Source organism: Calypte anna, chromosome 3 (genome assembly GCF_003957555.1).
Source record: "Calypte anna isolate BGI_N300 chromosome 3, bCalAnn1_v1.p, whole genome shotgun sequence".
Classification (NCBI taxonomy): Eukaryota; Metazoa; Chordata; class Aves; order Apodiformes; family Trochilidae; genus Calypte; species Calypte anna.
Genome location: NC_044246.1, coordinates 99556473 through 99572601, shown reverse-complemented (window position 1 = coordinate 99572601; position 16129 = coordinate 99556473). Strand labels below are relative to the sequence as shown.

Here is a 16129-nt window from a genome sequence, read left to right as displayed (position 1 = left end):
GAAGACCTGAATTTCCTCCTTTAGATGCCCAGTAAGATAAGTAATTAGGTACTGTAGGCACCTAATTAGGGAGACACTGCAAAATCTGAAAAAGTGTCTTATCCTCAGAAGGAATCCCAAGCCCCTAAGTTAGGAGCCCAGACTGTATTTGCCTTATATTACTTAAATTTTATGCAATAATTTAGACACAGTACCTACCCTGACAAAGGGGTGTATCTTTTGGGGTTTTTTAGTGTACAGTTGACATCACATTAAAAAAATGTAAATGGTCAAAGGAAAAAACTTCAGTGCCCCAGCTCTGGGCTTAGATTTCCCACAACCTCCTGTAGCATTCTTGAGTGAAGTTTATTGTTAGCCAGTTTTAAGTCCTTTCCAAGTGCATTTGGCAGAGAACTTTGAGAGAACTGCATGTAATAGCTTTTAAACTTTGAAATTCAGAGTAGCTTTGGTGGGGAGTGTGCCTGCTTCCCCAAATCAGGATGTCTCCAATAACAGGAAGTTAGAAGTAATTTGAGGTTAAATACTAGTAGAATAGGAGTTTTGGATTGCTGCTTTGGAATAGTTGAATGAATTCTTCTTAAATATCCTGGTTTAGGTAATTCAGATACAGTTATTGCGTTCTGTGTGATGAGCCTTGGTTTTCATAAGCAATATATTTGGGTCTATTAATTTACATTAATTTTGAAATTAAATAGCTTTGAAGTAATTAAATAAAAATGGGGGGAAAAGTTTTGCAAAACCATCTTAATTGGTGACTTGAGGAATATATTCCAGCTTCTTTAGCTGAATTCTTGACAGTCAAAATGCACTTTTACATCCCATCACAAATGTGATGATGAGCTCTTAAGCTTTAGAATCTTTTTTGCATCTTTCCCAAATGAGCTTAGTTTTGTGCATGGTCTACAGTGCTGAAAACCAAACCTTCACGTTTAGAAAAAGGGGATGGTGCAACCCCTTTCCCAGGAGGAGGGCATACTAGTATTTCCTAGCTGAGAGAAATGGTTCTGATTTTACTTTTAGGAATTTGAATCACTAGGATAACTGTTTCGAGCTTTGCACTTCACTCCTAACTTCATGCACAGTCTCCCATCCAGGGAGAATATGAGTATTTTTTGAGAATATACTGTACCTAGTGTACTGACTTTGTGTAACTGACTGCAGCTAGAGTTGTTTCCCATAATTTCTTTGCAAGTCCCAGAAGCTGGCAACATTAACAGGACAACTCCATTGTTACAGATCTGAGTTTAAAATAATTTCTACCTTGATATTGCCAAAGCTTGAGATACATGCAGCATCCTCATAGTATCTTGGAGGGCTGTGGCTGTGCTGCTCTATGTTTCTGTACTGTGGTACACAGCCTGTTGGCTAATCTGGCAGAAATTCAGCTGAAGGAGCCTCTGGGAAATGGACAGACCTTGCTAAAATCACAAGTAATTCAAATAATTCAAAAGTTATGTTTTAGGTCATCTTTGTCTGATACTAAACCAGGAAATTTTAAGACAGGAATATCTTAAGTTGTGTCTGCATTACAAAACCAAACCAACCCTAAACAACAAACCAGAAAAACAAACTAACTGCTAAAATCAGAGGGAAACTGTAAAGATGCATTTGAAATTGATTAATCCTTACCTAATATTTCTGAGTCTTATGTTGCTTTAACATTATTTGACAGTTATTATTTCATGTAGGCCAGACTCAAGATTCTGTGTTTTTTCTCTTACAAATACCTACAATAAAATTTTCCCAATATATAGGTATTCCAGTAGTAATGAAAAATGCTTGTGCATTGCTCATCTTAATTTTAAAATGTAGTTGAACACAGCTTGATTTGTTTTAGTGTATATTGTGAAATTCTCTGTGTACTGAGTATTTGAACAAATCTTACTTGCATGTTTTCTCACTTCTTACAGGGAGCAGAAGGCACAGGATCAGCTGCAGGAGTATCACAGGTGTCTCTGAGCACAATGAGTGTGGAAGCTGTGTGTGAAAAGCTAAAGCAGATAGAGGGTCTGGACCAGAGTGTGCTGCCCCAGTACTCTGCAACTATAAGAAAGGTATCAGCTGAATTTCGTTATTTTATTTACTCCCTAAATGTGAAGAAACATAAGGAAAAGGAGACATTTGGCTGCTTCTTTTCTTGAAAATCTTTATTGAAGTACATAAAATGTCAAAACAACATTCTAACTTCAATGTATGCTATGTTTGGACATTTTTGTGTGTGTGTTATCCAGAGAAAGTGCACTCTCTCAAAAAAGAAAAACAAATATAAATGCTGTTGAAACTCTTTTTTTTTTTTTTTTTTTTTTTTTTTTTTTTTTTTTTTTTTTTTTTTTTGAGAAAAGAAGCAAGAAAAACGTTTTCACAATTGCCAGTGTAAATGTGTTCAGTGTCTAGGTAGCAACATGCCCTTTTTTTCCCCCTTGAGAAAGTGTAGCTGCAAAAAATTCAAATTGGTTCAGTGGCTGTAGAGTGCTTAAAAGAATGTGCTCATCCATTATCTCTAAGGAGATTCCTCTTATTTATGTCCTTGCATTTCTTACTACAAATAATACCATATAAAAAGGAAGAATGAAAATGGCTCAGCTTGGTCTTTTTCCTGATTTAATTAAAAACATCTGCTGGGTGGGATATGGGAACAGAACCAACAAGATCCCTCAGCTCAAGCAGAGCTCTCAACTTGGACTTTCCATTTTGTGGCTCTGCTCTCCTAACACATGGTTTCTCCTTCACATTCTGTCCATTCACTGATACACAGTATAAAGTACCTCTCACTGTATATGCAATGACAATGTTTCTGTACTGAGTTTGATGCTGTTGGAAGTCAAGCAGTATAAAAACATGCCTGACATAAGGGCTCACCATCCTCAAACACAGGTGGTGTTTCAGCACTTCTGTGTTCATCTCTGAACGATGATGAACATTAGAAAGAAGTCTAGTGTTCTGTCCTCAGGTATTTGTGATGATGGGAGGAGTGTAAACCTGTATTTCTGCAGGGAGGGAACTTGATGGAGATAGTACTTCATCTTAGATGCCTCAAGCCAGGGGTCTGAATCAGACAGGATAACTGTCTCATGATCTTCAGATACTTGGGTTTCTGCAGTCTGTGTTGAGTCAGAAATCTAGGCAGATGAATGTGATTTATTGCCTGTGAAATTTTCTACTGCTGATGTGTTGTTTCCTTAAATCTGTTTATAGAACCCAGTCATACTGCCTTTCATAGACTAGTTTTTGGTGGATTTAATATTTCCAGTTTTCTCATAACAGATTCTTCTTGTCCATCAGCAATCATCAATCAATATTCTTTTATAAAAACACATGTTTATTATATAGTATTGGACTTGAGAGTGATATTGGGAAATTTCACTAGCAGTCCCTATCAATATATCTAATTTTAATTACCTTTGAAGTCTGTTACTGCCATACCATAAGCCTCGTATCGGTGATTGATGTTACTTAGTTTTACTGTTTTAGGCAAATATAAATGGCCGTGTGTTGGCTCAGTGCAACATTGATGAACTGAAAAAAGAAATGAATATGAATTTTGGTGACTGGCATCTGTTCAGGAGCATGGTAAGATTTCCTCTTCACTATTTAGGTCACCATAAATTAGTCTTTTTCATTAGGAACCTTATCTTTTCTCTTTTCCTGTTGCTTTCTAGTTATCATGCATGCATGCATCTATAATTTTGTTGCTTTGTCTTTTTGTCTTGAGCACTTTAATGAAGAACTGTTGCCTGTGGTTTGCATCTTCATTGATTGTGAACTGATGTTTTGCCTCCTTTTTTTTGTAAGATCTGTTTTTTTCCTGTATGGGTTCAGTTTTTCTTTTTTAAAGAAAAACTTTAAAAAGTTCCTTCTGTTAAAAGTTATCAAGGGAGTTGAAGAAGTGGACAACCAGTGTGTTAGAGATGCATGGAACACAATTGCATATGCATAATTTTTAAAGAAACCTAAATTAAAAATTAAGCCAATGAGATGAATGTACAATATTTGATTGAAACATACTTGTATAATGCAAGAATGCTACAGTCCATACTATTAATGAAGCATGGATAAGATATCTAATTTCCTCCATTTCCCTCCTCCTAGTTTGAGAGTAAATGACATTTTTACAGTGGGGTTTATGTATCACAGAGAACTGTGTTTTCTCTGACATATTTTTAGTGTATTGCCAGTTTTCTTTCTGAAAATAACAGTATATCTCCCAATTGCTATGTTGAGAATACTGGGAATTTATTGTTAGATTCAGGTTGATTAAGCTATAAACCAGAAGTGTTTGGTTTTGCTTTTAAATTTTTAATGTATCACTTCATAGTTTTACAAGAATTTGTTTTTTAGCATATGAATTCTTTTATGGGTCTGAGCAGTAGTGAGAATAATTTGTAAATAAATAAAAAATCTAAAATATTAATATGTTATTTCAGTAAAGATAACAAATGCATTACATCTGTGAACAGATGTTTCTTCATACTTTTCCATGATCACAACCACACCTGGAAGTGTACTTTTACCACTGTGAATTTCTTGTTCCCATTTCTAATAGAATTCTTGTTTAACAATTTTCTGTTCTTTTTTTATGTAACTACATTTATACTGTCTCTTTGTGTGTGTTAAGATACTTGAAATGAGAAATGCAGAAAGTCAGGCTGTTCAGGAAGATCCTCGTGGAACAAGTGAGCATGTTACCCCTGGGGTTCCTCACAATGAACTTACTCGTCGGCCTGGGCACAACACGGAGTTGCCTCACACTGAGCTTACAGGGCTCTCTGGCCAAGCTCCCTACACACTTAACTTCAGCTTTGAAGAACTCAACACAATTGGTCTTGATGAAGCTCCTCCACGCCACAGTAACTTAAGTTGGCAGGTATTTAATTGAGAAATGTGTTATACTTGCTTACCTGTATAGTAAAGAGGGTTTTTTTCCCACTCTTGGATATAGGCAAGTCAAGAATTGTTTGCTGTGACAGTTCAGATACTTTCAGTTCTCAGTCCTGGCAAATACCAGTTTTGCAGAGATGTAAACTCCCTGGAGCCCACACTCTCTTGAGTCAAAGTCTTTAGTTTTTTCCATCTGAAAACTAATAGTTCCAGTAATGGATCTTTCAGAGAAGAAAATCAAAGTTTTTGGTTGCAAGTGTTTTTGAAAGCAAATCATGCTTTTCTCATTTAGCTTAGGGAAGTGTCCTCAAGATTTTTGTTTATCGCAGTGTTCAGACTTTGTGTATTAAATACTTCAGCTGTTTGCTAGCCAGATGTTATGCTATTTAAAGGATTACAGATGCATGTGCTTGTTTTTTTTTAAACAGTTTACAGTGCTCCATGACATCAGAGCCTTTTCCTGACAATGCGTAATCTATTTGTAGACTCCAGAGCTGACACTCTTCTCCAACTATAGTTTCTGCCATAGGTTGTAGTTGTTCTTCTTCTCCATCTTATGAAATCACCGAAGTGTGTGATTTTCTTTTGTCCTTGTTAAAAAAAGATAAATCAGCTGATCTGTAAGTAATGACTAGAATTCAAAACCAAAACCCCAAACCCAAACACATAAGCAACATTTTCATTTCAGGAAGTCTGAATTAGAACATCTTGAAGTTGCATCAAAATAGGAAGACACTCCAAATCAGAAGCTATAGGTGATATTTGTATTTAAAATTATCACTGAAAAGGGAGTATATATCCCCAAGACAGATTTCAATCCCAGATACCTCTATATGGATGCATCTGCACTTGTGTATGTTTATAGGATCCTGATTACCCTTACTGCCTATTTCCAGCAGTGGAGTATCAGTATCTCTTTTTCCAAACTAAAGTGACATGTTGCATAGAGTCACAGAATGGTTTGTGTTGGAAGGGACCTTCAAGTTCATCTAGTTCCAACCTCTCTGCATGGGCAGGGACACCTCCCACTAGAGCAGATTTCTCAGAGCCCCATTGCAACACTTCCAGGGATGCAGCTCCTTTGGGCAACCTCTTCCTGTGTCTTCCCACCCTCACAGTAATATCTCATCTAAATCCTGTATCTTCCCATCATCTTATCTAAATCTACCTTCTTACAGTTCAAAACTGTTCCCCCTCATCCTTACAGCTACATGCCATAGTAAAAGGTTCCTTTATAGCTTTCCTGTAGACCCTGGAAAGCTGCTCTAAGGTCTCCCTGGAGCCTTCTCTTCTACAGGCTGAACAATCCCAACTCTCTCAGCCTATCTTCACTGGAGATGTGCTCCAGCTCTCTGATATCTTCATAGCCCTGCTCTGTTTTTATGTCAAAAGCACAAAATTACAAGAACATTTTTTTAAAACATTCTTTAAAATGAAAGTTTAAATTAATCTTTCTGATGCCCATGTAATTATCTGAAGTTGAGTCAAAAGAATAATAAAGGAAGGTAGTTTGCCCTTAAGAAAACATTAACATTCACCTGTTGGAATTTTAAAAGTTGAGAAGTGAGCATCCTGTTATTTGCAAGACACAAAGCTTTATGTTCAGCCACAATCCACTCCTTCACTTAGTTCAGCTCTGTGCAAAACCTTGGTTCTAACATCTAATAGATGGCTTAGCATCCTGTGCTTATGGAGTTCTCTGTCTACACACTGAAAGAGAGCATAGGTGGAGCATAGAGGAGTAGGTTGTTTGAGAACTGATTTTTTTCTGAGATCAGCTGTATTCAGTGGAATTTTTCCAGGGTATATTGAAGTATTGTAGGAAGGGGGTCATTTAAAAATGTTTTTGAGAAATGGCTAGCATTTGAATGAACTCTTGCTGTCCTTATAATAAAATATAAGTCTATAAAAGGCTAATTCTGTAAATGTACAGGAATGTGTTAGAAGAGCCCATCTTGACAAAAAAAATCACCTGTTTATAATTAGAAGAGTTAGCTTCAAATGCACTGGATATAAAAAAATACTTGTTTTGTGTAAATCTTCAGTTATTGGGACCAACAATAACACTACTTTGTAAGTTTACTGAATGTGTATGTGATTGCATATATATGCTTATAGTAAGTATATTTTAATTATAGCATTGACAATTTCACTTACAGTCTATTCACAACTATTCACAGCGACAACAAAAAAATTAAGTGCATACTTGATTCTTTGAGTTACTTGATTTAAACAGTAAAAATAAATATAAATTGTTCATTTAACAGTTATCTCTCTCTCTTCTTTTTTTGTGTTCCAGTCACAAACTCGTAGAACTCCCAGTCTTTCAAGCCTTAACTCTCAAGACTCTAGTATTGAAATATCAAAGCTTACTGACAGGGTACAGGCGGAATACAGAGATGCTTATAGAGAATATATTGCTCAAATGTCACAGTTAGAAGGAGGAGCCAATTCTACTACAGTGAGTGGTAGGTCCTCCCCTCATAGTTCAAGTGCTTTCTATATGGGGCAGAGTACATCAGGGGGTTCCTTGCATTCCAGTGCAGAGCAGGAAAAAGGAAAAGATGGTGAACAGAAGCAAGATGATGGGAGAAAGTCCTTCCTACTGAAGAGGAATGATGTTGATTACAGTACTTCAGGTGTTTCTACTAGTGATGCATCTCCTTTGGATCCTATTACTGAAGAAGATGAAAAATCTGATCAGTCTGGTTCCAAGCTTCTCCCAGGAAAGAAGTCTTCAGAAAGAACAAGTATTTTCCAGGCTGCAGATTTAAAGCTCAAGGGAGTTACTCTTCGGTATCAGAAACTTCCAAGTGATGAAGATGAGTCTGGAACTGAGGAATCAGATAATACTCCACTTCTTAAGGAAGGTAAAGATAAGAAAACAGATGGCAAAATAGAGAAGCAGCCCAAATCTCCAGAACATGGATCTGAACCTATTAGAACCTTCATCAAAGCAAAGGAGTATTTGACAGATGCTCTTTTGGATAAAAAAGATTCGTCCGACTCTGGTGTGAGATCCAATGAAAGTTCTCCAAATCATTCCCTCCATAATGAAGGAGCAGATGATTCACAGCTTGAGAAGGCAAATCTCATTGAGCTTGATGATGACAGTCACAGTGGAAAGAGAGGAATTCCACACAGCCTTAGTGGCCTTCAAGATCCAGCTGTGGTTCGCATGTCTATTTGCTCAGAAGATAAGAAAAGCCCTTCTGAAAGCAGCTTGATAGCAAGTAGTCCAGAAGAGAACTGGCCAGCTTGCCAGAAAGTCTATAATTTAAATAGAACCCCTAGTACTTTAACCTTAAATAATAACAGCGCTCCAAACAATGGAGCTAATCAAAATTTTGAAGAAATACAGAGTATTAGAGATTCACCTCAAATTACCCTGCACCCTGGCTCAGGTTCCAATTCAGCTGGAGTTCAGAATGAGAACCTGAAGAGTGTTGCTCACAAACGGAGCCAGCGATCAAGTTACAACAGGCTTTCAAAAGATTCATCAGAGCTCCACACTGTTACAACCTCAGAGGGTGCTGGTTTTGGAGAAGAAAGAGAGAGTATCCTGTAGAAAGCAGCCAGGTTAAAACAGAGCATGCCCATGAATTAATTGTAGCTTGCTTGGAATTTTTTGTCAGTGTGTGATTACATTGAGCTCTGTAGTTAAAGCTTTCAGTATTGTAATAGAAGGTCTAGATAATTTTCAATCATTTTATTGGAGAGAAGTAACTTTTACAAGGAGCAATTTACTTCAGTCCTTCCCCATGTATAAAAGAAGTGCTTGGCATGGAAAAACAGTTTTAGTTAAGACACTGTGCAATTGGTTGGCCAGGGGCAGGTGTTAGAGAAGTAAGTACAGTTTAATTATTAAGATCATGATGTGATTTTACTTTTCTGTTGGGATAGGTGTTACTTACCCTTTCTAAACATTCCAGTTCATTCTACATACTTGCAAGTAAAGTTAAGACTGCAACTTTGCCATTTGATGTAAGAGGTGCCAGAAGGTTAAATATCACAACCTGTGACACCCTTATCAAACTTTGTGTTAATTGGTGGATTAATGTGTGCAACATATATTACATATGTTGGAATTTGAGTGTTAAGATACCTGTTTGGCTATATGTACACTTACTCTGTATGTTCAGTAATTGCTGTTGACTTTGTGAACTTTAGGTGGAACAGTGAAAAGGTTTGTAAGGAACGTTGTCTTGATGTGTCATTGGGGTTGGCAGTTATTTATAAGGTAATACCTTATTGTTGATTTAGTGGATCCATTATTTATTGTAGGTACATAATTTACAGCCATTGGTTTAAATAGATGCAACCACCTGAGCTACATTAAAATGTCGTAAAGAAAGAAAAATAAGCAGGGTTTGCCATTTTAAAAATCGGGCATACTTTTTAAAATCTCAGCAGAGCTGAATGCCAGATTTTTTAAAGTAGCATGCTTGAAGATTTTTGTCATCTAAGTAATGTACCTGAATGTTGTTGTTGCAGATACCTTTACTGTCCAGTGAAATGTGCATGTGTTTTAAGAGAGAATTGTTCAAACGAGACTCTTGTAGTAGAAGGAGAATAAAAAATAAATTGAAATGTTTGGTTTGAGTCCAGATTTCTGTTTGCTGTGGTATTTTGTTTCTTCACCAGGTAAAAATGTTACACCCATGTTCATTTGGTTACAATATTTAAGGGGTTTATTTTTAAAAATGCATTTAAAAATATTGTTATTAATACAATACTGGATAAGCATTGAGTATAAAAATACATTTGATAAATGGAATCAGGAGAGCAGACGTTTCTAAAGGAAGTGCTGTGAGCTGCAGAGATGTGGCCACCTCCTGCTAGTCCAGAGCAGTCATCCCACTGTTTGTGCCAGTTAACATGTGCTGGCAGTTCTGCACAGATTTGTTTCTGTCCTACTGCATCTCAAACCAGATGTCTCCAGCAGGCCCATGTGGTTGTGGCCTTTGTTATCCAGATCAAGAGGATGCTTTTCTATGCCAGAGTCAACAAAGGAAAAATGGCTTTCTCTAGGCTCTTTATTTTTTCATTCCATGGATGTCTCGTACTTATGGATTTGGAGATTTTTAGATTCTGTATAATTTGTGTGTTATTTGATTAAATTAAATTTATTCATCAGAGTACTACAGAAGCACTGGAAACATGAGTGCATATATATTTATCTATTAGAAAGGCTATTAGTTCAACTAAAAAGCCCCCCAAAACAAAATAAGCAACCTCCAACTTTCAGGATATTTTGCTGACTCTTTGGGAACAGTTTTTTGGTTTACGTTCCTATTTTAGAAAAAAAGAAAAAAAACATCACTCTGGGACATCATTCTGCTTTCTGAATTTTTGGGTTGCAAAGCTTTTTAGAGAAAGATACTTATGTAAGCCCTTTTTGTAAGAGAGGACAAGTGTAGCCTTCTCCATTTAGACATATTCACAGTAGTGATGAAAAATAGCAGTTATTTCAAAAAATTATGTCTAAGTCCTCAAATGATCCAGATGGATGATCTTTTTCATCCTGAAAGTTTTATACCTCATTTCTTCATAAAGTACCGAAATTGGGGTGAAACAAGTGTTTGGCTTGGAAACTTTTTAGTGTTTCTACCTTATATTCATTAATACCAGTGTAATTGCTTGCTGTCACTAAGAAACAAGAGGCAGAGGCAAAGCGTCTGTGTAAGCCTGCACGTCTGGGTAATAATCTGGGTAATGTAGATCCATGCCCCACATGGGCTGTGGGTACCCGAAATAATTTCTGTTTCAGAGTGCTTCAGTCCTGGTTCCTTTAACTGTTTTAGCTGTATTATATAGTAATGCATGCTGTAGTTTATATAATCAGGTGTGGTTTTCCATGCCTTCCTAGTGAAGTTCCTGTAGTAGCCAATATAGTAATGCTTGAGAGCCAGTTCAAGGGCAGTATGCTGCAAAAGGTGCTTGTTAATAGGACAGAAAATATAACTGACACTTAAAATCTGCTTGCATAAAAATATAGCTGGACAGGGTGAATTTTTCTTCTCCACTGAAACATCTTTTTAATTTTTTTATACAGGTTTTCATAAACAGAAGAAATTTTAGTACTCTCACAGAGAGAGGAAAAGAGAAATGGAGGACTTAATACAGCACAGTTGTAAGAAGTGTCTTTAGTACATAAAAGTTACATTAGTTACTATACATGTTTAGTGAATTTTTCACATGTAGAATATGAAAGAATATCACTTTTAAGAATTAAAAATACAATGCAGTCTCATAGCTCTTTTTTTCCTACCACAGTTGCTATGGTTACTAGCTTGCTTAGTTTTCTGCACAGTTCTTGAAGTTAAGAAACCATAAACAATTTCCAGTGCTGAAATATTAAATGTTAGCTCTGTAACTTGTGAGAATCAAGGAACGTGAGAGTTCTGTGGAAAATGAAAATGAATTAAGTGTATGAAACAATGAGGCAACTGAGAAGTTACTTCTGGTACTCAACACTTCCCAGAACTCTTCTAATGATAGTTTATATATCCACTCTAATTCTGGATGACTGAATATTACAGGCACTTGAAACTGTGACTTCTTTCCCTAACTGAATTTGAAGAGCTTAGTTGGACATGTCCTCCTTTTCTGATGCCTGGATGTGTTTGCATGGTACAGTGAAAATAACTTGTTTTTGAGAGTAGAGTGGCTGCAAGTAACATTCCAGGATAAATGTGAGACTCACTTATGGCTATTTGCCATATTTTTCCAGGCTTGCAGTTCGTGAGGAAGGGAGAGATAGAAATTCTTACATGCCACTTGTAAAGCTTGCAACAAGACAATGACCTAGTAAAATTCCTGGGAATTCTGTAAGAATCCATTTTGTGTCAGTCTGAAATACTTTATTACCCTGTATAACCTTGTCCATGCAGCAGAATATATTTGTAGTGCTAGAGGTTTTCAATCCTTAACTTCTTTAGGTTTTCTTCTGAAATACTGTTAATTTAGGAAGCTTTCCTAGGACACACATGGGTTTATGTATTATGCTGAAAATAGGTGTTTTACCCTGTGGTCTGGGGTTTAGCTGTTCACTTATGTCCACAGAATCCTTGAAGTTTGTTTTTTTACCTTTGCAGCACTCTTGGGAAGTTTTCTGGAGTTCACAGTAAGAACATGGGAAGTTCTTTGTAGGACCATGAGATGCAAAGCAGAGGATCCCAGCAGCATCTGTTATCCATAGTCCAGCACATTGGACCCTGTGGCCTTGATGCTAGAGAACTTTATCATCTGTGACAGGTTTAGTTAAATTTCTAAATACAATACTAAGAAATTTCCAAAGAAAATACTACCTGGATATTTGAGGTCTCTTAACTGAGCATCACAGTTGTAGTAAAATAAAGTGCTAATACGTAGTAGTGGATTTTTAGACATGCAGGAGAAGAACAAGGTGTTAATAAATATAAGGCCTGCTGTTAGGATTTTGGTCTTTTCTGTGCCAAATGATAGCTGTAATAAGGAGAACTTGGAGAAAAATTAAAATTCCAGTTAAGCGGAGAAGACTGGAAGGACTGCAAAACTTGCAGACTGTTTTCTGTTATCCTGTGCATTATGTTTTGTAGATATTGGTTATCTTTATTAAGGCCCATTTATCAGTATAAGGGTGAGGTGAAGTCATTCTTGGAGTCTTTCTTCATGGAAATACAGAACAGTTTCTTGAGTTTACCATGGTCTCACAGGTGTATGAATTTCAAGAAAAAGAAAAAAATAAGGTATTTGATGCTAGAAAAATGTAATAATATGTAAATAATATCAAACCATGTTTCCAACAAAACTAGAATTTTCTAAAGACTAATTGGCATTTTAGACATCTCTCAAAGAGTTGACTTTTTCATTAAAGAGGTCTGTCATGCAAGCTGAGTCTGCTGTTTGTTTTGCCCTGCGGTTAACAAATGGAAGCAGGTAATAGAATTCAAAATGCAATTCAAAGTTGATGGGAAGCTTTTTTTCTTTCTTTTTTCTTTCTTTTCTTTTTTCTTTCTCTTCCTTTTTCTTTCTTTTTTTCTTTCTTTCTTTTTCTTTTCTTTTTTCTCTTTTTTCCTTTTTTTCTTCTTTTCTTTTTCTTTTTCTTTTTTTTTTTCCCTGTAGCATGTGTCTTGTTTTGTTTCATTGATTGTATGCTTAGGTTGTTTAGGATTGCTTTGTTAAAGTCTTTACATTGAATTCTGTAATACGGATATATATTCACTGCAGCTTAGCACAGCTATAGGCACTGTAATGATGCAGTTCTTTTGTGGTGAAACATAATACTAATTGTAGTATTATTATTATTATTATTATTATTATTATTACTACCATACTAGTGGTAGAGAAGGTTTTCTTATTTTATTGAACTTTGAATCTAGCATTTCTATTTTCATTTGTGGGTCTGACTCCTGTGATGCACCTTAGTATTTTAGTTAAGTTTTGTTTTAGAAATGTCTTCCCTAAAGACTCAGAGCTTCAGGCTTTTTTAGTAGAGTTTTCTCAGTCGTAAGTGATTGTAGATTGGCTGATACTTGCAACACCAAACATTTGGGCCTTAAAAAGCTTGAAAAAATATTTTTTTCCCCAAAGCATGTCTTGTTATAGTGACGCGGCATAAGCTTCTAAAAAATTATGTTGGCCAGTGTCCTTCTCCTCGTTTATCATATCTTTGACATTTTCTGTAGTAGAAGGAAAAAAAAAAAGCAAATCTTGTAATGTATTAGAAAAACATGGTCTTTGGGAGGGAAAAAATAGCTGAGAGGTTGTGTGAGGTTTTATGTAGCAAAAGGTTGTATATGGGAGTTAGTGTGTATTTCTGTTAAAGATGGGATTCTAGACACAGAACATACTTTTTGTTCTGTGAATTCTTTGTGTTGCCACTACTGAGTCCAGCATACAGGATTCTTTCATGTTTCAAGTCCTCTGAGTACTGGTATCCCATACCATTGTTGGTTCTTACAGAAGTAACCTGGGTTGCAGAATTATCTTTGTAAGGAAACCAGAGTGTCTGTATGTTGTTATTTGAGTATATCATGTCTGTGGTTTATGAAAGAGGAGAGGAATAATAGTGGTCCCTTGTAACATTTACAAGTGGTCCCTCATAACATTTCATTTGTGTCCAGGATTTCTCTTTATAGAAAACAAAAGAACAGAGTTTGAATGATTTATATGTGTCCCTGGAACCTAGAAATAAAAACACATGCATAAAATGGTGACTGTGGGGAACAGTAAAAATAAAATGGAAATTCTGGGATGCCTTTCTTCACTAATTAACTGCAAGGAAGCAATCAGCAGAGATGTAACTTTCTTGGTTTTTAATATTTCTGTCTTCTGAAATAGTGTGATGATTTGTGCTTGGCTAAAAGCAATATATATTCTTGAATGTGCTTACATATCACAGCACACTCAAATCTTTATGTATTTATCATAGTACTTTTAAGAGGCAGCAAAATGTTATTAGCCTCATTTTGGACAAAAGAAAAATCCTTTCCCACTGCAGCAATGGTAGAATACAGATCTATACGTATTTTCTAAGAGGGTCAAGAATTGTTTACTGAGCTTTCATCTGCTAGTCAAATTGGGCTTTTATTAGAATCTCCCTTTATTTTATGTTCATTTAAACCATGAGAACTGCTAAAATCTAACCTGAAGATAGCTATTCAGTTAACTCTCTGTCATCATTCAGCATTTTTGTTTTCCACCTCATATGTTTCCTGTTTGAATGTAAATCTCACAGCCTGCCTGTGGTGTGTTCCTTGCTAAGATTCTATCTTGGAATGTCTTTGGCATGCCATTCATTTAGGACTTATGTATATTTGCTTTCCCTTGTTCTTACTGGAGATGCTTGTGTCCTTGTCTGGCCCCAGTTCACCCATGTAGAGTGCATGAATACATCATGTAGAATATGGGAACTGTTTCAGTTCTGCATTACCACCTGACTGGTAGTTGGAGCTTTGGGTGCTGACATTGTAACTTACCATCTCTTCAACTTTTTCATCATAATCTCAGAACTGTTGTATGGTGCTATTTCCCCCCCTTCAGCAATGGCAGAAAATGCTGTTGTTCTGCAGTGGTGGTGGTAGTTTTTGCTTGGATGGGGATTTTTGTTTGGTGGGTTTTTGTTACTCTAGGAAAGTTTTACAGCCTAGGTAAGGTCTAGGTTCTACAATTTTTTTACTCACTTCTCTCCATCTTCTTCCTCATGTCCTGGAAGATACACATATCTTCAATCCACAAAACTTGTTTTAAATTACATTTTTTCTGATTCTTTGTTGAGAGTAATGGACGCATTTGAAAAAAAAATCATGCTATGGTACATCTGTCAATGGAAAAGACATTCAAACTTTAGTGGGGGAAGGATCTGTTTCTTGGTTTCTTTAAAACTGATCCTGGTAAAAAGGCAATGCTTGCCCTTAAGATAAGCACAGTTGTCAACTCATCTCCTTTGTAAGCAGTCTGTTAGGATTCTAGAACATCAGGGCTCCACTGAGGAAGGGTTGATTTTCCTCATGGGCTTCTGTAAGTTATGCTTGATGCTGCAGATCTGAATGGCACAGCAAATAATGTAACATACAGGACATTTTACCTCTTGCTCTGAAGTTATGTGAAGAAAGACAAACTGAAGGGTTATGTTCATGAGTGTTGATCTAGCATGCCAGGTTTTATTAGGTTCTACATTTGTTTAAAGACACAAGAGCCAGCCTTTAGTATTCAAGTATTTTTAATCTGAAATACTAAACAAAATCTTGGTTTTCATATTCCATAAATGACAGATCCTCTACCCATAAGCCTGTTTAACCTCAGGATGTATTTACACCTTTGGAATATAAAGGAGGGTTTAGAGGTTTTGTTTTTCCTGGGTGCCTTCTGGTCTTGATTTTCAGCATCTTTTCAGTAGCTCCTTTCAAGGTGTGACAAGGAACCATGAATAATTCCCTCTATTTTCACCATCTGTGCTACCTTCTGCCTCTCTTCCATCTGATGATAGACAAGCTCAGCTTCATCACATCTTCTTATGTGTGAATGTGAACTGGAGTCTTTAATTTTGTAGTCCATGACTACAGTGTTCAATAATTATATTTTGGTCCTTTTTTGTCTCAGTCTTCACATCAGCTTTCAGCCATTTTTTTGCAATACTGGAACCCATATAACTAATTTTTCTGCATTTACAGTACAAATACTTCACCTCTAAGAGGAAAGTACAAAGGTGGTTCATCCTAGATTTGCAAAAGAAGGCACTTATACTTAAAATTTTAAATCAGGAAAG

The 16129-nt window shown here is 36.3% G+C and overlaps 1 protein-coding gene across 2 annotated transcripts in view; it reads left to right on the top strand.

Moving 5' to 3' along the window:
• Positions 1–9487, top strand: part of KIDINS220 (kinase D interacting substrate 220) — a 68315-nt gene extending 58828 nt beyond the window's left edge. Inside the window, exons 27-30 of one of the 2 annotated variants that reach the window (XM_030446878.1) lie at positions 1911–2054; positions 3472–3570; positions 4616–4864; positions 7178–9487. In XM_030446878.1, coding sequence (XP_030302738.1) covers positions 1911–2054; positions 3472–3570; positions 4616–4864; positions 7178–8446 — 1761 coding nt within the window. In that variant the 3' untranslated portion in view covers positions 8447–9487. The remainder of the gene's footprint in view (positions 1–1910; positions 2055–3471; positions 3571–4615; positions 4865–7177) is intronic. The other variant, XM_030446879.1, reaches the window with a different exon arrangement.
• The last annotated feature ends 6642 nt before the right edge of the window (positions 9488–16129 follow it).